This window comes from Gorilla gorilla, chromosome X, assembly GCF_029281585.2.
Source record: "Gorilla gorilla gorilla isolate KB3781 chromosome X, NHGRI_mGorGor1-v2.1_pri, whole genome shotgun sequence".
Taxonomy (NCBI): domain Eukaryota; kingdom Metazoa; phylum Chordata; class Mammalia; order Primates; family Hominidae; genus Gorilla; species Gorilla gorilla.
Genome location: NC_073247.2, coordinates 135339982 through 135363119, shown reverse-complemented (window position 1 = coordinate 135363119; position 23138 = coordinate 135339982). Strand labels below are relative to the sequence as shown.

Below are 23138 nucleotides of genomic sequence, written 5' to 3'. Positions count from 1 at the left end.
GTTAATAGTTGTTATATATCTTTTTGCTTTGACACAAAGATCCCTGAAGTTTATAACTTGTATTTTATTCAAAATTATAGTAGTGGATGGATTTTTAAAATTTTCTTTTTTTAACTTTTTTCCCCTCAGAACTATGGAAGTGAGTAATGGATGTTTTAAGGTGACATTGGTAACCCATTTTTGCCAGACAGGAACACAGATAGTTTAATCTTTTTATCTGGTTGTTAGTAAAGTAGGAAATATCAGGTAAGCTGGTAGGGAGAAAAAAAAAAGCCTGTGCTGTAATGAAATTAAGGTATCCATGGGTGGGGGAGGGGGGAGGGATAACATTAGGAGATATACCTAATGTAGATGATGAGTTAATGGGTGCAGCACACCAACATGGCACATGTATACATATGTAACAAACCTGCACGTTGTGCACATGTACCGTAGAACTTAAAGTATAATTTAAAAAAAGAAGAAATTAAGGTGTCCTTAATTAAAAATGCCACTCTAAAAAAGTAAATTGGCTAAAATATTTTTCTCTCAATATAGTATAAGCCATTTTTTGTCTGTAGTTATGTTTAGAAATTAAATATATTTTAAAAATTGAGGATTAAATTATTTTAAATTGCAATTGTTTGGCTCTAACATTCACTTGGTGCCAGTTTTCATTTACTTATGGTTTAAAAAATATCGACTAGATTAAAAAAAACTCTTTTACATGGTTATTCTGTTTCACTCCTTCATTTATTGGAGAATTTAAGTTAGATTCAGACCAACTATTTTTCATGGTGGTTTGCCATTTAAATTGGAAAATGGGCTTTCAAATTGTAAACCAGTAGTTAAGCTTGAGGTTTTACAAGTGGCGTGCTGTTCTTTTATTATTAAGCTGGCTTTTAAACTTGTATATAAATAAAATTATCTTGTGTCTGTGTATATATGTGTATATATACATTTATAACGAACTTGTATATAAATAAAATTCAGAATAGCTTTTATAATAGGTTTTATTAAGGTGTGGGATTTGAAGCTTCTTGGTCTCAATCTGAACTTCTCTTACTGTGTTTCTTTAATCTTCTGTAGCCTTTTTTTCTGTCAGGGGAGGTAATATTTGTATGTTTTTTGTGCTTTCCCAGGGATAGTCTTAAGGAAATTCTAAGTTTAGCTGTTGTGATTTTCCACCCCATATTGGGGTGTATTTGAGCAGTAGGAATTCAGTGAGTTTCCCTTTTGTCTCTAAATTATCTCCAGCTGATAACAACAGAATTAGTTCATGTTGGAGTAGTCAAATTCCTTTTTTTAACGTTAAAAAAATTCAGTTGCTACCAATCTTTCTTAAACAACTAATATTTCATTTTTGAAAACTCTTGTCTTACTCTATTTCTGATCTTCAAGTGGCCTGAGTACTTGCATTTAAATAGACACAACCAGAGTTCAGAGCCCTTAAGAAATTTGAGGCTAAAATCTGATTGACAAGGTTATTTCATTTTGTAAATTGAGCATTGGTATAGGTTTTAGTTTGTTTTTGGGATCTGATTCTGATTCTTTTTTCATTTATTGAAAATGGATAGTTCAAGTGAATTTTATATATGTGTGTTTGGTTCTTACATAGCTTCTTCTTTCTTTTGAATACTTAATGATGTCTTTATAGATACTTCTGCAGCTTGATTGTCTTTGTCATGGCTTTCTCTTAGTACTATATACTGTCCAGTGTCTTACCCACAGAAGAGTAACTTGTGTGTCTCCTTGCAGCTGCCAGATTTTTCTTTAGAATTTCTTTTAGTTTCTGAAAATAGGCTAATTTTAGGGTTGCTATACTGCCAGCAAACTGTTAACTGCAATAAGTGAACTATGATCCCTTCTAATGGAAAATAGCCCTAAAATTGAGCGTGGGAGTGGAAAGTCAAGAGACAAGCCTAGAATAATGCTGAAGTTTTTATTCAGAAACAGGAGGATCCTTTTCTTTTCTTTTCTTTTCTTTTTTCTCCAAGACAGTGTCTTGCTCTGTCACCCAGGCTAGAGTGCAGTGGCACAATCTTGGCTCACTACAACCTCTGTCTCCCAGATTCAAACAATTCTCCTGCCTCAGCCTCCCGAGTAGCTGGGATTACAGGCGCATGCCACCACACCCGGCTAATTTTTATATTCTTAGTAGAGACAGGGTTTCATCATGTTGGCCAGGCTGGTCTTGAACTCTTGACCTTGTGATCCACCTGCCTCGGCCTCCCAAAGTGCTAGGATTACAGGCGTGAGCCACTGTGCCTGGCCCGATTTTGGGTCATTTTCTCCAAAGGCTACAAGAGTAAATAAAGAAAATAAAGAGAATATTGAGCTCCAAAAAAGCGGGGAGGGAGGAGGGGAATAAGGGTTGAAAAACTACCTATTGAGTACTGTGTTCACTATTTGGATGATGGATTCGATAGAAACCCAAACCCCAGCATTACCAAATATATTCATGTAACAAACCTGTACGTGTACCTCCTGAAACTGAAAACTGCCCAAACCAGCTTTTAGCTTTTTAGCTGGTTTTGTATTTTCAAGATTTCTGTTTTTCTGATACCATTATGATTTTTGCATAAATCAAATATTGACTCAGGCATGAGCACAACATTTAAAGTCTTGGATGAAAAATGTACAGTTTTTAACAGTCTTCCTTTAGGTAAGTATGAGGCACTCTAAATTCACGTGATTTCTAAAACGAAACTTCTTTGGAAAAATGTTACTCATTTGTGCTCTTTAATATTTCCTAAAGTGCTTGTTTAGGTTTCTGTTTTTTTATCAAGTTATTTCATGGTAGACATTTAAACATTTTTTGCAAACATTATCTTCTTCCTCTTTGTTATGAAAGTTTACTTGAAGAATTTTAATATTTGTCAATATAATGATGGGGTTTTTGTTTTTTAAAAATCTTTTTTCAGCACCACCTGGAAATCAATTTTTTTTTTTTTTAAAGACAGAGTTTCCTCTGTTGCCCAGGGTGGAGTGCAGTGGTGCGATCTTGGCTCACTGCAGCTTCCACCTCCCGGGCTCAAATGATCCTCCCACCTCAGCCTCCTGAGTAGCTAGTACACCATCACGCCTGGCTAATTTTTTTTTTTTTTTTTTTGGTAGAGATGGGGTTTCACCACATGGTCCAGGCTGGTCCCAAACTTTTGGGCTCAAGTCATCTGCCCTCCTTGGCCTCCCAAAGTGCTGGGATTACAGGTGTGAGCCACTGCTCCCAGCCATTTTTTGTTTTTAAGTTTCACAGAAGAGTGTTATTATGAAACCCTAATACTTGCTGTGTGCTTTTTTGCTATTTACTGTAATTATATTTTTAAAATTAGGAATTTCGTGAGGATATGCCCTCCATTCTTGCTGATGTATTCTGCATATTAGGTAGGTATTAAGCCTTTATTTCACCTGTAATGTGCTGTTTGGTAAATCAAATGTTTGTTAAATAAAATGTTTTAAACTAAGAATTTTACAAATGTTTCTGCAAGTCTAGAAGCAAATTGATTCTTTGTAGAGAATATAGCAATATAAGTCAAATGTCATAATCAATGTTATAAACAAGCTTTAGAGGTATAATTCAAATTGTTTGAGTTTTTGACAATGTAGATTTGTATAAATTTGAGCTAAATTAAGTCATTTCAAGTTAAAAGGCCAAGTTTTCTGAGATTTTGGTAACCAAATAATCTTATTCAATGCAGGTTTTCAATGAATGATGTCAGAATCTCAGACTTAGGACTCTCAAGAAATACTTACTTTGCTCTTGTACTCTTTTGATTCTTAATTTTAGAAAGAGCAAGAAGAGCCAAAGTAATCAAAAGTACTTTTGTTTTGAGGATGAGAAATCAGCTTTGGGAATAGCAACTTCTTTATTTTTCCAGAATAAATAAGGGTTCATGCAAGATAAAAAAAGGAGTATTTCTGTGACTTAGAATGAAATGTAGTATCCCATGGCATGGATTTAAACAATAATGTTTATTATAATTTTTTTCTCTAATTTTAGATCTAGATGAAAATAACTGAGCACAGTTTTCCCTTCAGTCAGTCCTGTGCTTTCTTTTCTTTTCTTCTCTTTTTTGAGATATGGTCTTACTCTTTCGACCAGGCTGGACTGCAGTGGTGTGATCTTGGCTCACTGCAGCCTCAACCTCTTGGGCTCAAGTGATCCTCCTATCTCACCGCCATGCCCTGCTAAAATATATATATACATATAAAATATATATATATATACACATATATATTATATATACAGATATATATTATATATTATATATGTGTATATATAATATATATGTATATATGTGTATATATAATATATATGTATATATGTTATATAGGTATATATGTAATATATATTATATATATGTATATATGTAATTTATATATATCTGTATATATTATATATTGGTAGAGATGGGGTTTCACCATGTTGCCCAGGCTTGTCTGGAACTCCTGGGCTCAAACGATCTGCCCACCTGAGACTTCTAAAGTGCTGGGATTATAGGCATGAGCCACTGCACTAGGCCCAGTCTTGTGCTTTCTGTAACTTTGAATCTAATAGAAGACATTGCCAAACATTATTGTATTCATTTTATTTATTTAGTTAGTTTTTAGAGGCAGAGTCTCGCTATGTTGCCCAGGCTGGTCTTGAATGCCTGGCTTCAAGTGATGCTCCCACCTTGGCCTTCCAAAGTGCTGGTATTATAGGTGTGAGCCACCGCACCCGGCCAATATTCACTTTAAAATAAGACATCCTCTGCAGGTTTGTGAACCTGGAATGAATTGTTTTAGCTCATTAATCTTAATTCTTAGAATTAGATAAATTACTTAAATATCTTACTGAGAATTTAGAATTTGTTCTTGACAAATATAAATCCTGGTGCTTGATCCTTCGGAAAGTTTCAGATTTCCTAAGTTCCCGGTAATGTTGGGAGTAGGTCAAAATGTATGTGGACTGGGAGTGATAAATGAAAAGAGAAGACCATTGATGAGATGACCACATGTCCCAGTTTTGTTTTGTTTTCACTGGCTAATTATTAATAGTACCCTCTTTTACTCTCATAACTATCCTGGTTTGGATGATAGAGTATATGTTCATGGTATCTGTTGGATTGATGTAAGCCAACCAAAAAATGTTTTAAGCTAAAATTTTTAGTGAGGCACTAAAGATATTACCTTTTTTTTTTTTGCAAATAAATACATCATGAAACAAATTTCAGTTAAAAATATTTTTACTATAAATTTGTAAGACTGTAAGACTGATTTGTAGGTAACATTTTGTGGAAGCTATTGTTCCTTGATAGTGTCAGGAGTATATCTTTCTTTGGGTAATCATCAATTATCAGCTTATTGGCCCTAGTAATTTCTTTATTGACTTACTAGATTATATTTTTCCCTTCATAGTTATTTAGTAATATGAATTATTGTTACAAGTCATTGTCTTTTACGAGTAACATGAATTCATGAAGATGATGCTTGGTTGCTTTTGGGAAATTTCTCTTAGCCTATCCAGTCCATTTTTTGTTTGAGATGGCATCTTGCTCTGTTGCCCAGACTGAGTGCAGTGGCACGATCTTGGCTCACTGCAACCTCTGCTTCCTGGGTTCAAGTGATTCTCCTGTCTCAGCCTCCTGAGTAGCTGGGATTACAGGCGCTTGCCACCATGCCTGGCTAATTTTTTTGTATTTTTAGTAGAGATGGGGTTTCACCATGTTGGCCAGGCAGGTCTCAAACTCCTGACCTCAAGTGATCTGTCCACCTTGGCCTCCCAAAGTGCTGGGATTATAGGCGTGAGCTACCGTGCCCGGCCTATCCAGTCCATTTTTATAAGCAAGATTATGACGGCAAACTTGGAAAGAGGATTTCCCTCACCTGCTCCCTCACTCACCTACCCTCACCCTTGGCAGAAAAAAAATGATTCAAGTGTGATCCCAGATCAAGGATGGGGAATAGGAGTAAGAATGCTAGCTACCTCTAATAATAATGATGATGATGATGACAATAATAATGATAGCAATTTAAGTTCTGCTTTTAGAGTACCTTCCATGTTCTCGGCATTGTGTTAAGCATTTAATCTTTGTTTTAATCCTTACATCAACTCCTGTAAAGATGGTAGGAGTACAGATCAGAAAAATGAGGTTCAGCGAAGCGGTGATTTTTCAAGGCCATGCAAGCCAGTAAGGCAGAATTTGAACCTGGGTCCCTTTGGCTCCACAGCCTATGATCTTTTTATTACATCATATTGTCATTCTAAATGTTGACAGTTACAAGGGAAATTAGTGCTGCACTTTCCGGGTTAAGATAGCAACTTCCTCCCCACCCCCTCACCACCTCCCCCCGACCGCCCCCAGCCCCGCCCCGAGAATGGAGTTTCAGTCTTGTTGCCCAGGCTGGAGTGCAGTGGTGCAATCTCGGCTCGCCGCAACCTCCACCTCGTGGGTTCAAGTGATTCTCCTGCCTCAGCCTCCTGAGTAGCTGGGATTACAGGCATGTGCCAGCAAGCCTAGCTAATTTTTGTATTTTTAATAGAGATAGGGTTTCGCCCTGTTGGCCAGGCTGGTCTCAAACTCCTAACCTCAGGTGATCCGCCTGCCTTGGCCTCCCAAAGTGCTGGGATTACAGGCTTGAGCTACCACGCCCGGCTGATAGCAACTTTAACAGACTAATAGTATGAAGGTGGGGGGGCATGAGAGCTATTGAAAGGGGGGGTCTGCTTTAAGTTGATATGCTGATGGGACCTCTGGGCTGGGGTAGGTAATTGGTGATGCTGGGCACTAGAGTTGGAAATAGCTGAGGGCTTTTTATTGAAATCATAGGGGAAATTAAAGAGAATTTATTCGAGGTAAAGGAGTCAGGGATAATAAATGAGTTTATTAGAATGGTGTTATGAGTTAGAGCAAAAAGAATAAAGAAACCAGGGAAGGTACAGTTGGGATAATAGAGTCCTGGACTGATCGTTGAGATAGCTCAGCTAAGAAATTTACTGAGACTCTTTTAAGCGTTTCCTAACATTGTCAGAACCCAAGAGAATGGTTAGACATTTAAGTAATTTATCCAATTCTAAGAATTAAGATTAATGAGCTAAAATAATTCATTCCAGGTTCACAAACCCTCAGAGGGTAAGTGTCTTAATCAGGTTAAGTGGCTGAGAGGAGAGACTTGACTTGAAGAGGATGAATCTGCCATCCAGTGCCCCTGATCTTAGGGACCTTGAGAGGTAGATCTTAGGGACTTTAGGGCCCTGGAGCATAGATAGATGTTGGGTAAAAGAATGGGCCCAGTTTAGCCCCAATCCCTTAAAATCAGTATCTTTAAAGTTCTAGACTGAGGAGGGACCAGAAAACCAGATAGCAGGGCAACAATTGGGAGTCCCTGAAAAGGATTGGTGAGATACACATGGGTTAAAATCTTAATGAGAAATTGAGATTGTACTGTAATTTACATTGCATAAATTACACCCTAAAATTTCCTTAATACACATGAGCTAACTGTGTGCTTAGCTACAGTGGCCAGGATATGTAGAAATGGCAACTGTCCAAGAAGGGAAAGTCAAGGGCCAGGAAAATGTGGATATGTTTGATGAAAAATCCCCTTCTCTTTTGATTCTCAGTGTTGGCAGTAGAACATGTAGATGACAATTTTTATTACTTCACTAAAACCAGTGCTTCTCTTTATAGCATATTCTAAATTATGAGTTCACTGTAAAATTAGGTTAATGGTATATAATCAGTTAAAGCAGTAATCCTGAGATCAGCCTTGTTTGTAATCCTGCCAATGCTGGTTGAAATTTTTGGTGCTTGGCATTTGGCACTAATTGTTTTTTTTCTTCCACACTTCAGATCAGAAAATTTTTTGACAAATTTTCTGAATAATTTACTGAAACTCTCAGTTTTTAAATATTTCAGTAGGAAGATAAAAATTTTGAATAATTTCTATTTACTGACTAGAATTATAATTCAAGATAAGATGTTATTTTTTTTTTTTTTTGAGACAGAGTCTTACTCTGTCACCCAGGCTGGAGTGCAGTGGCGTGATCTCGGCTCACTGCAACTTCTGCCTCCCAGGTTCAAGTGATTCTCCTGCCTCAGCCTCCCTAGTAGCTGTACTTACAGATGTGTGCCACTGAGCCCAGCTGATTTTTGTATTTTTAGTAGAGACGGGGTTTCATCATGTTGCCCAGGATGGTCTTGAACCCCTGACCTCAGGTGATCCACCCGCTTCGGCCTCCCAAAGTGCTAGGATTACAGGTGTGAGCCACTGTACCCGGCCAAAAATATGTAATACTGTCTTTTCATAAGGTTGGTGGCCAGGTAGCTTGGTTAGAACATGGTAATTTGACCAGGGTGGCGAAAGTCATGGGTTTGATCTTCATGAGTATTAGGATCTTTTTTTTTTTTTTGAGACAGAGTCTCACTCTGTCGCCCAGGCTGGAGTGCAGTGGCACGATCTCGGCTCACTGCAAGCTCCGCCTCCCGGGTTCAAGCGATTCTCCTGCCTCAGTCTCCTGAGTAGCTGCAATTACAGGCGTGTGCCACCACCCCAGGCTAATTTTTGCATTTTTAGTAGAGACAGGGTTTCACCATGTTGGTCAGGCTGGTCTTGAACTCCTGACCTCATGATCCGCCCGCCTTGGCCTCCCAAAGTGCTGGGATTACAGGCGTGAGCCACTGCGCCCAGCCTGAGTATTAGGCTCTTTAGAGTCAGAAGAAATCTTTGTTATAACCCTGTTCAACTTTCCACCTAAAATAATCTTTTTTTTTTTTTTAGCATCTCTGACAAGTGGTCATTTAAACTTTGTTTGAATGTTTCATTTTTTGCGAACAATATTTTTTGAAGCTTTGTTGCTTCCAGTGCCATAGCAGGTAGCTCCAGTGTAGTTGATGTACTGTTTTATGGATCTGTCATAGGTCACAGGGTCAATCTCCAGTATTAGGAGAAATTAAAGCATTCATATAACATCTCATGTTACCATAGTTTTGAATTTTTCCAAATTCAGATTGAGGCATTTTAAAATTAGTTAGTTTCAAAGAAAATAAGTATCTTACTTTAGTGCTGGGGAGTCTAGAAAAATCAATCAAACTTTTTTCTTCTTCATCATTATAGATATTGAGACAAATTGTTTAGAAGAAAAAAGCAAGAGAGACTATTTTACACAGTTGGTATTAGCATGTTTGGTAAGTTTTTAAAAATATTTTTCCCTTTTAAAAATCTGCATTAAACAGTTGTAATAGAAGTTAATCATGTTAATGAAGGAGGATATTGACATTCAGTTGACTTTTCTCATAAGGTGAGATTTGGGTTTTGAAATGGAATGTTTTGTGAAATAAGATATGCTGTTTCTATGAAATAAGCATGTAACCATATCCATATCACTTAAACTATCTATACATTTAAAACCTTTGGTGATATTCCTGACCTAGTAAGTTCCTAAGAAAAAGGTAAGCATTTATAAAGTAAGTAGAAATGATTGTAGACAGCTTTTAAATGGATTTTCTTTCCCTCATAAACTGTTAAGCAAAGAGTAAAAGAATAGAGGCAGTTTAAAAATGATAAATTCTAGAACTTGCCATGATTGTTGTCTGGTAAACCATTTGTGTTCATAAATTTAGAACCAGGGAGAACTGCCATGGTTGAGACCTGGAAGAAGGTGCTTGTCTTTGCTATACTAGAATTTAACTTAAAGTAGGAGGCTATTAAGTGCTGTATTCGGTGAAAATCCAGATAAGCCAAATGCAGTCATATTGAAAATTTCATCTGTAGTTCTTGTCATTTATAGGCAGTATACAACATGCATATAATTTTATAGTGAATTTTTTGAAAGCTGTTTATTAAATATTTCAATATTTGGAGTCATAATATTTGTTAAATTGAACTTCTAAGCCTTTTTATAAATTGTAGTTTGTTATATAGAGAATGTTATTTTTGTATTCTTATTTAGGAAGCTTTAGTTTGAATATATTTAACATTGTGGATGCAATGCTAAGGAATAAATGACCTTTAATATTTTTTAATACAGTATTTAGTTTCAGACACAGTTCTAAAGGAACGCCTGGATCCAGAAACACTGGAATCATTAGGGCTTATCAAACAATCACAGCAATTCAATCAAAAGTCAGTTAAAATCAAGACAAAACTCTTGTAAGTACACGTATCTTATGTTGCAGATCAAGTATCTGAGTATGTTTTTTCGTTCATATTTTGAATGCTAGTAGCTTCTAAGGGGACTTTGAAGATTGTTTTTTTTTGTTTGTGGTTAGCATGTCTTGTGTTTTTTGCCTTCTAAAAGTAGCCTAATATTGAGTCATCAGTGACCTTTACCTGTGCAAAACCATTGTTACTTTTGCCCATATTCAAAGTTAAAATAATACTCATGCTTTCATCATTAGCAATAAAATAATTTATGACTGTGGCTGTACTCAGGGTATATTCTTAGAGATGGAAATAGTGATATGTTATTGTTCCCTGATATTAACAATATCCTTTTCTTGTGTTACTGGTTTTCCCTATGTAATTAATATTGGGGTTCTCATATGAATCACTGTTATTTTCTACTCTAAAAGGTACACAAAGAGGTAAACTTTCAACAACTATTCTTAGGATTGTTGTAGGTTGGAGATAAGAAAATTCAGTGAGAATACAGTACTCTGTGCAAGCTTGTTAATTAAAATTAATTTTATCCCCTTAATGATATTTATCTGATTTCAGTTATAAGCAGCAAAAATTCAATTTGTTAAGAGAAGAGAATGAAGGTTATGCCAAGCTGATTGCTGAATTGGGGCAAGATTTATCTGGAAGTATTACTAGTGATTTAATCTTAGAAAATATCAAATCTTTAATAGGTAAGACATATATCTGTATAGTATGTGTTGTTAAGATAACAAGTTATTTTAGCTATTGGAGAATATCCATAAAGACAAAATGAGTGCATTCCATCTATTTTTTTTTTTTCAGTTAAGGAATGGGAGAGGTGTTTAGCTTTTACTTTTAATGGTTTATCAGTAATTATAAAATTTAGCATGATATTTGTGAGAAATCTTATTGTCACTATTCCTTGTATGTTAATATTAGGTCCTGCTCTGTCTAGTCTTTCTTTTTTGTGGAGGGGATCCTGAGTGGTAAGCCAACACTTTCAAAACAGAATGGATGACAAAGAACAGGATGGACTGTTCTGATAGAGTGCCCTACGTTTCTCTAGTATTTCTGTTGTTAAGTATTTCTCAACCATTTTATGGAGGACCAAAAAGCAAACATGAAAACTTTAATACAGTAAATCTTCAGTGAACTTTTGAAACCTACAGATGTGTAATTTTGAACTTGATTTTCAAAATAACTTTACAAGGGACTTTGATACTTATTTTATCTTTGTAGTAGCCTTTTAAAGTAAGTGCAACAGCTGTTGTGAAAGTGTAACAGATAGGAAAGTTATTATTCTCCCTACCCTTTAAGTAGAATTCCTGTAGCATTACTGTTTCCTTTTTATTTGCATTGAGCATTTGGAAGAAGTAGTTGACTTCTGTAGAAAAGATGAATGAGCACTAGAAAAATAGGGTAATCCAGATTTTCCTGAGGTGGAAAGAGTTTTTTCTATTATTTACTAGGTGTTGTGCTATCTTAGGGAAGATTTTGCAGTACCTGGGTCTTGAGACCTGCCAGAGGAGTCATATTTTGTGCCTCACTAGTTGTATCTTAGGGGTGCTTATCCTCAGCTTCTTGGTTCTTTCTCTTTTTTTGGAGTTTATATATGACTAAGAAAGAGGGAGAAGGTGTCCCAATCCTTATCTCCTTCCTCTAGTGCTTTGTGTAGGAATCCAATTAAAACTATATTTACTATAATCACCTTTGTTCTTACCAACAAGTCAGTAGCTTTTAGTTTATTTTTTAAATTTTTGTTTATTTATTTTTTAAGAGACGGGGTCTCGCTATGCCCAGGCTGGTCTTGAACTCATGGGCTCAAGCGATCCTTCTGCCTTGGCCTCCCAAAGTACTGGGATTACAGGCATGAGCCACTGTGCCCAACTAAATAGCCTTTTGTTTAAATTTACTCTTTTCTTTGAAGTTAATCTAGTTCTGGCAGCTGATCTAGTTTCTTTGTTGTTTCTTCCAGTTGTCAATTTAACACCAAGATGGGTGGTCCCCTAGGGCTGTGGGACTCTTGCTTAACTGTGTGGCAGTGACCCATTTTTAAAAACCTTCCCATGGTGGTTCCTTAGTTCCTTTCTATTCTTTCTTTCTCTTTTTTTTCTTTTCTTTTTTTTTTTTATATGGAGTCTCACTCCGTCACCCAGGCTGGAGTGCAGTGGCGCAATCCCAGCTCACTGCAACCTCTGCCTCCCGGGTTCAAGCAGTTCTCCTGCCTCAGCCTCCTGAGTAGCTGGGACTCCAGCCAACACACCCAGCTAATTTTTGTATTTTTAGTAGAGATGGAGTTTCGCCATGTTGGCCAGGTTGGTCTCAAACTCATGACCTCAGGTGATCCGCCCGCCTTGGCCTCCCAAAGTGCTAGGATTGCAGGCTTGAGCCACTGTGCCCAGCCCCTTTCTGTTCTTTCTAGGGTAGGCGCCACACTTTCCTGAGTGTTTTTTGATCTAGCTCGAGAAGGTTGTCAGTACTGCTTTGCTATAAGTTTGTCTTTCCTTGTATCCTGTCATACTTACTTAACATAGTATTCCCCACATAAAAATTCTGTGCTATGTTTTTTTTTTTTTTTTTTACTTTATATCCTTTTTTGTTGACATCTGTTTCTTCTATTTCTTGTGAGTTTATACCTTTTTATTCCTTTGTTATTTTGGGAACATTTCAAAGAGGGATTTTTCTTGAAGGTGTGCTTTTATCTTACTAGAAAATGTACACTACTTACTTTTCTTGAACTTTACTCTCAGGGAGAACAGGCTATGATCCTGTTTCTGAAGAACAGTGTAACAAACACAACTGCAAGCACATGAGGTATATGGACAGTCTATGAGTATAAACAATTTGATTTATTGGGCTAAACCTATATTTTAACCCACCAAGTAGCACTCAAATATCACCTTCTTAGTGAAGCCTTCCCTGCCCACCCCGTCAAAACTCCCTGCTATTCCCTGATTATTTTTCTTTTTTGCACATATCACCATATAATATGCTCTGTACCTCCTCCCCCTCCACCTGTGATGTAGGCTCTGTGAGGACTGGGGTTTTGTTTGGTACCTTATCCTTAATACTTGGTATGTAGGTGATAAGTAAATACTGGGTAAAAAAGGAATGAATATTTCCTCTATTCTTGTATAATCTGTACTGACTCTTAGCATTTTTTTCCTGATATGGAGAATTTTAGAAAGTTCATCTTCCTGTCTCAGTGTTTATTTATCTCTGACTAGGTGATTTCCTCCTCCCCCAATTGTCTGAGAAATGAACTTTTATTTTTTTGAGACAGAGTCTCGCTTTGTTGCCCAGGCTAGAGTGCAGTGGTACAATCTTGGCTATCCGCAACCTCTGCCTCCCAGGCTCAAACGATTCTCGTGCCTCAGCCTCCCGAGTAGCTGGGATTACAGGCGTGCACCACCATGCCCAGCTATTTTTGTGTGTGTGTGTTTTTAGTAGAGCTGGGGTTTCACCAAGTTGGCTGGGCTGGTCTCGAACTCCTGGCCTCAAGTGATCCACCTGCCTCAGCCTCCCAAAGTGTTGGGATTACAGGCGTGAGCCCCCGGACACGGCCTGAATGAAACTTTTCATTGATGTGAAAATAGAGGTTGAAACTTCAATTCCAATGAGTATTCTTTCAGTGTTGTTAGCATTTATTGGAGTCCCTCTTAGTGCAGACTTCATCCAGGCCTTGTCTCATTCTGTCCAGAACACCTCACTGACCAGCATCCTATTTTTCATGGCCTCTTTGGATGGGTTCCTCTGTGTTTATTCCCATTGTTTTCTGTTTAGGAACAGTCTAGACAGGTAATACCTCCTTCATCAGCCAGTGTCAGAAACTGATACCTAGTTTGGGCAGTATACATTTTAGGTGCACATACTTTCAGGGTACTTGGTCTGACCAGGATAAATCCTTACTTATCATCCTTTAGTTAAAAGGCAGTTATTTGGCTGGATGTGGTGGCTCAAGCCTGTAATCCCAGCACTTTGGGTGGCCGAGGTGGGCAGATCACCTGAGGTCTGGAATTTGAGACCAGCCTGGCCAACATGGTAAAACCCTGTCTCTACTAAAAACACAAAAATTAGTTGGGCATGGTGGCACATGCCTGTAATCCCAGCTACTCTGAAGGCTTGGGCAGGAGAATCACTTGAACCTAGGAGGTGGAGGTTGCAGTGAGCCAAGATCGTGCCACTGCACTCCAGCCTGGGTGACAGAGTGAGACACTGTCTCAAAAAAAAAAAAAAAAAAAAAAAGGCAGTTATTTGCTCCTAAAAGATTCTGGCACATCAAAATTTTTATATTCTGCTGGATAACTTGGGGCTGTTTACTGCATGCGCAAGCAAGGAAGCAGAACCATTATGCATCTGCATGGTGATTGTGATCTGACACTAAATTTGAACAACTTATTAAATATGAATGAATAGTGAACAGTAGACTATTGAGCTGCCAAGTCATAGACACCATACAAGTGGCCATAGCTTGAAGATGGCAAAAAAACATCTTTTAGAAATTGGAGGAAAGGATATCACAGGTGGACTCCTTTGTTTGCTGAACTAAACGGTAAGAACTCTACTCTTCTTGATGCCCTTCAAAAAAAATCAGAGCATCATGCTGTACACTTTAAATATATATAATAAAAACAGGTGGTTGCTAAGTGTTCTTTCCTTTCCTTTCTTCTAAATCAGTGGTCAGCAAGTGTTTTCTATAAAGAGTGAGATAGTAAATATTTTTCGGCTTTGTGGACCATATGGTTTCTGTTGTAACTACTTAATTCTGCCATTGTAGTGTAAAAACAGCGTAAAAACAGCTATAGATAGTACATAAGTAAATGTGACTGTGTGCCAATAAAATGTTATTTACAAAAACAGACCGCTGAATGGATTTAACCCACAAGCCATAGTTTGCTGATTCTTGCTCTAAATCAAAAGTTCTGCCTAACAACGAATCACGGAGCTAGCTTATTTGAGCGTAGCTTTAGAGAGTGAAAATGGTTCTTCCTGGTTTTGGATTTTAGTGGTCCAGAACCTTTTTGGCCTAGGCTCTAACCCCTTTACCTTTGCTCGCAGAACCAGAGCTTTCTTCACCAAACCTCAAGACCTTCATTTGTTGCCTGGTGTCAAAGGGTATAGATTTGGCTAGGGAAGGGTAGAGTGAGAGTCTTTGCCTCTTCAGTCTCTCAAGTGACCAGAGTAACATTAAAAACAAAATAAATCCTTAAGCCAAACGATTTTTATTTTTGGATAGATTATGGGACATTTTACCCCTTTGACTACATGATTTTGAGTGTATTTAGTATTTTATCTTTGGTTCAATCTGAATATAGGGTCCATTCAGCTTAGACACATCTTATTGTGCCACCTTTTTCCTATTTCTTTGAAAGGGAAGTTGGCTGCCTTATTTACTTAAATTTTTACATTATTGAAGTTTCTTGGCTACATGTTAGAAGTTTTCCCTTCATAGTATGAAAAAGAAGACAGCAATTAGTGTTTCCACTATAGGGGTTTTTTGTTGTTGTTATTTATTTTATTTTTGTTTTGAGACAGGGTCTGGCTCTGTTGCCCAAGCTGGATTGCAGTGGTACAGTCTTGGCTCACTGCAACATCTGCCTTTTGGACTCAAGCCATCCTCCCACCTCAGCCTCCCAAATAGCTGGTACTACAGGCACACACCACCATGCCCGTCTAATTTTTGTATTTTTTGTAGAGACGGGGTTTTGCCATGTTGCCCTGGCAGGTCTCGAACTCCTGAGCTCAAGCTATCTACCTGCCTTGGCCTCCTAAATTGCTGGGATTACAGGCGTGAGCCACCATGCCTGGCCTTGTTACTGTTTTTTAGATCATACTTTTATTTTGTTATTCATTGGTTCTTGCTTTGAGATGTGCAGTTTTTTTGTAAATAGTGTTTCTTAGAAATAGTCTAGCATAGATTTTTATTAGCTTCTAAAGAAACTCTTTCTACATTGTAGATCATTTCATTTTGTTAAAAACATGATTTTCTTTGTCTCCTAAGGTCCATTCTCTCAGGAACATGATGATTGAGGCTATAATTCCGTTTTCTTGCCTGAAATTTATAGGCTGGACATCTCTCCTAGTTATGTCTGCAATATTATCTTGGTCTTTTATTTTCCTGTTAAGATCTCAATTTGGCCTAATTTCTACAACTGTCATTGTCAGTTTGATCATATTTCTTGCCCCTAGTCAGTGTCGCTGTAACATAACTGGTTATTTTTTCTATCTTTGGGGAAACTCCAGTTGCTTTTTAGTGCATTTCTTCAAAGATGTATCATTCAAAAGGTGTGAACTCTCCTCAAGGGTAGCGTAACCGTTTTATTAATCGCTATAGTTTTTCAGCTTTATTCAGGCTTCATTGACATATAGTAGAATGCTTATATTTAAAGTATACAATTTGACTTTTAATATATGTATACATCTGTGAAAATACCACAAACAAGATAATGCACATTGCTCCCACTACCCCTGAAATTTTCTCTTGCCTCTTTGTGTTTATCCCCCCTCTCTCCTCTCTTCTATTTTCCTGGAGAATCACAAGCACCTGGCACATAGTGGGTAGTTATTTAATACTTATTTAAATGAAGGAGGGCATCTATGGCCATTGTAGATCTGCAGTTTCTTTATTTTTCCACTTATTCTCTTTAAATATGGTTTCTTGTTTGTTCCTCAAAAGGCATAAAGGCATATGTGTGTGTGTTTGTGTGTGTGTGTGTGTATGTATGTATATGTAAAAATATATATATGTGTATATATATATAAATTTCTGTGTGTATTAATGTAGCTGGTGGTAGAGGTAGGGAGCTAGGTTTGTGATCTCTCTAAAGATCACATGATTATCAGTGCTTGGGCTGGACAAAGCTCTTCTAAGATGTTTGCATACAAGACTGCTTATGTTCTACTACAGCTGCCATTAGGGAAACATTTTGGATATTCAAACTTACTGATTATTATTAGAGTCTCACTGTATACGAACTAGTTTAACTGTTACTTAAAACGCTAAGATTTTAAAAATAATTTTCAGCTGGGCATGGTGGCTCATGCTTGCAATCCCAGCACTTTGGGAGGATAAGGCAGGAGGATCACTTGAGACTAGGAGTTTGAGACCAGCCTGGGCAACATAGTGAGACCCCATCTCTACAAAAAAGTTAGCCAGGCATGTTGGTTTGCATCTGTAGTCCTGGCCAATTGGAAGGCTGAGATGGGAAGATCACTTGAGCCCAGGAGTGTGAGGTTGCAGTGAGCTATGAATGCACCACTACACTCCAGCGTGGGCAACAGAGCGAGACCCTGTCTCTAAAAATAATAATAAATGAAAATAATTTTCTAAACCTTCAATTGGCTACCTTTTCTATCTTATGGATAAAATTAATTGGACTTATGGCACCTGAGATATGTAATAGAAAACTCATGAGCCAGTTTTTCTTTAATGAAAGATGCAAAGGTGATACCTGTTATAAGTAAAAGTGCACATACCTCTTGTTTCAGATTACTGCCTTAAATTGCACCTAGAAGGAAAGTGGGTAATTGACAGTAAAGGTCACTGATAGAATAGCCTTGATGGAGTAATGCTGTTAAATAAAACATAATGCTAGTGGTTCACATTTCAGCATACTGAAAATGTAAACTTAAAAGCAATGTGAATGAAGCACTTAAAAGATTTTAATCTAACATGTTGCTGTTCTATTCTTTATTTATGAGTTTTGTGTATGTAGCCTAATGGGTAATTATAAGCCAGCCAGTTTGCCAAAAATTATATTCAGTGTCTCTTTTGTCTTATGTGATAGAGTGTTAATTCATTTTTATTTAGTGATTTAATTTTTTATATTTAGTTAATGTAGGAGAAGTTACATGATTTGAGAATTTGCTAGATCTTACTTCCGTAATCTATCATCAGTGTTACAGCAGTGTGAAGGCATTTTTCATCTTTGTTCAGGCTTCATTGACATACGGTAAAATGCAGATATTTAAGATGTGCAATTTGAGTTTTAACAGATGTATACATCTGTGAAAACACCACAAACAAGATAGTGCACATTTCTCCCATTCCCCCTCAATTTTCTTCTTCTTGACTCACTGCAACCTCTGCCTCCCTGGCTCAAGTAATCCTTCCGCCTCAGCCTCCTGAGTAGCTGGGACTACAGGCATGTGCCACCATGCCTGGCTAATTTTTTGTAGTGACAGGGTTTTGCTATGTTGCTCAGGCTGGTCTCAAACATCTGGACTCAAGTGATCTACCCGCCTTGACCTTCCAAAATGCTGAGATTACAGGTGTGAGCTGCCGCGCCCGGCCTGATCTGCTTTTTGTTACTGTAGATTAATTTGCTTTTTCTAGAATTTGTCTATAAATGGAATCATACAGTGTGTACTGTTTTTGTCTGGCGTATTTCATTCAGCATAATTATTTTGTGATTCTTTCATACTGTTACCTGTATCAGTAGTTCTTCCCTTTTTATTGCTGAGTATGTCCACTGTACTTTTCCTTACTCCACTTATCCTATACGGCAAATTGCTTATCCATTTATATGTTGATGGACATTTGAGGAGTATTGTATATTACAGATAAACCTGCCGTGAACATTTGTGTACAAATCTTTGTATTGACATAGACATTTATTTCTCTTGGGTAAATACCTAGGCTGGGTCATATGGTAGGTATAAGTTTAAATTTTAAAGAAACTTGCCAATTTTACAAAGTGGTTGTACCATTTTACATTGCCATCAGCAGCATTTAAGGATCTTAATTGCTATTTTCGAATCACTTTTATATTCATAGGCCATACTTTTTTGAAGTACAGGGGGAGGTAAAAATATTTAGAAGTTTTCTTCCTAGAACTTAAGGGAAACGTCTTTTTGGAGAGTTTATGAAAATATGGAGCTTTTTTTGAGTAAGACATGATCACTGCTTTAGTCCTTCTTTTCCTTAGTATGAGAAGCGGAAGAAAATGTGTTCTTAAGTTTGGATCTCATAAAAAGAGGGAAAACTTGTATTTGGAGGATTTGGTTTTCTAAGTGATTGCTAAGGTAGTATGAAACGTGAAATGACATTAGTTTTATAGCATTTAATATAAATAAGTGTGGCGTTAATATAAGTAACTGGAGATATCATCTTACCAAAGGGTTGGGACATACAACCTATGGAAATTACATAGGAATTTTCTTGGAAAAATCCCCTAACTCATCCATAAGGTATAAGTGTTTAGATGTAACATATGTCCCTAAATCTATCACAGTTCTTTTTTCCTCCAGTGTTAGAAGAAATCAGTGTTTATTTGTTAGCCCAATGAAGTGGTTAGCTTGCATTTAGGGACTATGTTTAATGAAATATACATATTTTAAAATACTAGAATCTCATTCAGCTTGATGAAAGGCATGTGGGAACTGACATAAACCAGGAGCCTCCAACTCCCTTGGTATTCTTTGATCTGTTAGGATAAATAGCATACCACTTTTCCCTTTAGAATGCTACTAAAAGCCATGGATATAAATCAGTGGTATATTTTATAGTTCTGTAGTATATGTAAGATAAAATAAAAATGATTTTAAAAATGATGGTCCACTTTTGTGAACCTGGACTTTTAACTGTTTATCAGCATTCCAAATACTTCTGCCTAAAACATTTAAAAAAAAAAAACCCTTTAGTTGCTTAATTTGTAAAATGCATTGTTTGATTTTCGTGTTTTTCCAAGAATTAATAATGTGGACCTGTTTCACTAGCCCGAGTAATCAAGAACTGATGAGGCAAAGTGTGGCATAGAGGAATGTTTATTTGACTGGTATCACTGGTCCTGGACTATACTGACCCAGCTCTGTCATTAACCCGTTCTGTGATTCTGGGAAAGTCACATTCTCATCTGTAAAAATGTGTAGTGGATTTATTTCCCTCTGGGAGAGAGGAAGCAAATTTGTAAAGAAAGTTGTTTTTAAAAACATTTTTATCTTGCTATATGAGTTATTCCTGAAAATTAATGGCTTCACTAGAAATGATGTATAATCATTTTTAAATTTTTGTATGTCTCATCTGTTGCAGGATGCTTTAATCTGGATCCCAATAGAGTTTTGGATGTCATTTTAGAAGTGTTTGAATGCAGGCCAGAACACGATGACTTCTTTATATCTTTGTTAGAATCTTACATGAGTATGTGTGAACCGCAAACACTGTGTCATATTCTTGGGTTCAAATTCAAGTTTTACCAGGTAAAGAAAAACGTGTATGTATGTATGTTTAGAGATTGATTTCTTAATCTTGTTTATATAATTTAATTTGTTTTATTTGTAAATGATTGGTCTCATCTCAGGCGTTCTAGCAGAAGAGATAGATAAATGGATAGCTAACAATGCAATGTGATAAGTACTATATTGGTAGTATGAATGATGTGATGTGAAAGCCTAGAGGAAAGAATTATTAAGTTTTGCCTTGGGAGAGGTGGAGTCAGGGAAGACTTTATAGATGTGTCTTTTTTTAAACCTGGTCCTTGAAGGATGAATAGGAGTTCATTAAGGTTTTCTCTGCATAAGTAACAAACAATGTGAGAATCAAGATGTGGCAGTGTGAATATATAGAGATAGAAGGAATGGTTCATAGTCTGATGTGGCTGGGTTGTAAGATGGGAAAAGAAGGGATAGGAAATGAAATTGGGAAGGTATGTGTACTTTAGATTGTCACAGGCTTTGAATACTGTGTAAAGAGTTAGAATCTTATTTTTATTTATTTATTTTTTATTTTGAGATGGGATCTCACCCACACTAGTCTCAGACTCCTGGTCCGAAGTGATCCTCCCACCTCAGCCTCCCAAGTAGCTGGGACTACAGTCGTGTGCCACTGTGCTTGGATCAAGAATTTTATTTTATAAACAATGGCTATTGGAATTTTTTAGGGATGTGAATAAATATTCAAGGCACATCTTATTCGCTTAAGCCACTAAAATAGCGGTCAAGCTAATCTGTGTCTCTGATTATTTCTACTTCAATCCATCTTTCATATTATTGTTATTGTTGCTTTCTTAAAGAGACCTAACTGAGGCACTTCACTGGTCAAAAACCTTTACTTCTAGGATGAAATTCAAACTTCTAAATGTGGCAGAAATAGCTCTTCACAATTTGGCACTGTTCTTTCCGGCCTTATCTTTATAGTTATTTTTTTCTTAAATCTAATATTCTAGTCATATTAAGTGACTAGCCATTTCTTGAACTTAGATATAGATATTGCTATGAACCTTTGTTCCTGTAGTTCCTTATAACTAAGAAACCATTCTTACCCAACCCTCTCACTTCTCCGTTCTTCATCTTGTGAACTCATATTTATTCTTTAAGAGCAAATGCTGCTTGTTCTGTAAAGGCTTAGCTGACTCTTTACCCATGCAGAATTAGTCACTTCTTAATCTGTATTCTCATAAAACTTGACACATAACTTCTAACACCCATCAGATTATCTTAGAATAAACTGTATCTATCTCCTTTGCCAGACTGTAAACCATATAGGGCAGGTGAATAAGCTGTATCTATCTCCTTTGCCAGATTGTAAACCATATAGGGCAGGTTCTATGTTTTACTAATTCCTATGGATTAATTTATTGCCTAGCCTATAGTAAATGCTCACTAATTGTAAACGAGTGATCTATGTTTTAGGAAGACAATTCTCTTGATAGCATGGAGGATTTTAATGTAATAAGGCCTCCATTTACCTTTTGGTATAGCTCTGCTAATTTGTTTACTTGCCTGGGATAGTCAGCTAGTCAGAAAGCATTCATTGAATGTTTATGATTATGCTGTTTGCTAGGCACTGAGGTTACTCTGGTGTAGAGGAGTGTCTGTTTCTATACTCTTGGAGTGTGAGGTCAGGATAATAAGATAATTCCTTTTAGTATTCTTAAATGATATGGTACCTACTGCCTTTGCTCATCTTGTATTTTCTATGATCTGGGATGCTCCAGCAGACAGAAGAGAAAGCAGACGAGAGTTTAAAAGCATATAGCTTTTCAATACCAAACAAGAGACATGGTAGGGTTTTTGGGCAGGAGCATAATACCTTTGTTCAAAAATGAGCAGTGGCGGCTGGGTGCAGTGGCTCACGCCTGTAATCCCAGCACTTTGGGAGGCTGAGGCGGGCAGATCACCTGAGGTCAGGAGTTTGAGACCAGCCTGGCCAACGTGGCGACACCCTGCCTCTGCTAAAAATACAGGAAAAAATTAGCCAGGCGTGGTGGCGGGCACCTGTAATCCCCACTACTCGGGAGGCTGAGTCAGGAGAATCTCTTGAACCTGGGAGGTGGAGGTTGCTGTGAGCCAAGATCGTGCCACTGCACTCCAGCCTAGGCAATAAGAGTAAAACTCCGTCTCAGAAAGTCCACTCTTGGTATTGGGAAAGAGAGATTCAAGCATTCTATCAGATTTTAAGAGCCACCATGATTGCTCTGGGCTTGAGTACATGAAGCCAACTGCTTTAGTGACAGGTTGGCTGAAATTTAACTTGTACATGATTAATTAAAATTTAAATTAGGGCTTTGGAGACTGTGGGTTTGAGAGCATATGACAGTGAATAATGACCTGCATAACATCAGGTTAGTTGAATGTGAGTTTTAGAATTAAAATCTTTTTGTATGAAAACATTCCTTATAAATAATGTAACTTTTTTGAGCTGAATTAAAATATACCCGGGGGGGGTCAACAGTATTTGAATAATCTTTTTTTTTTGTAGACAACGACCATTTTTCTTATATAAGAAATACTTAGCCAAGAAATACTTAATTTAGAAATAACTTGTTCTTGGAATGACTAACCCTCATATTGCTCTATGTAATACCATCCCTTTGTTTCTATTGTTAGAACTGTCTTATGGGCCAGGCGTGGTAGCTTACGCCTGTAATTCCAGCATTTTTGGAGGGCGAGGCAGGTGGATCACCTGAGGTTGGGAGTCTGAGAGCAGCCTGAACAACGTGGAAAAACCTTGTCTCTACTAAAAATACAAAATTAGCCGGGCGTGGTGGCACATGCCTGTAATCCCAGCTACTCGGGAGGCTGAGGCAGGAGAATTG

General features: G+C 37.2%; 1 protein-coding gene across 9 annotated transcripts in view; it reads left to right on the top strand.

Annotated features, from left to right (window-relative positions):
* The window catches only part of THOC2 (THO complex subunit 2), a 134029-nt gene that overhangs the window by 27362 nt on the left and 83529 nt on the right, over window positions 1-23138 (top strand). For all 9 annotated transcript variants that reach the window (XR_008675688.2, XR_010132507.1, XR_010132508.1 and 6 more), the window contains exons 4-8: window positions 3312-3363; window positions 9079-9149; window positions 9992-10113; window positions 10681-10814; window positions 20135-20301. Coding sequence is in view for 6 of the 9 variants with exons in the window: in XM_019019537.4 (XP_018875082.1) it covers window positions 3312-3363; window positions 9079-9149; window positions 9992-10113; window positions 10681-10814; window positions 20135-20301 (546 nt within the window). In the remaining 3 variants the exon portion in view is untranslated. The remainder of the gene's footprint in view (window positions 1-3311; window positions 3364-9078; window positions 9150-9991; window positions 10114-10680; window positions 10815-20134; window positions 20302-23138) is intronic.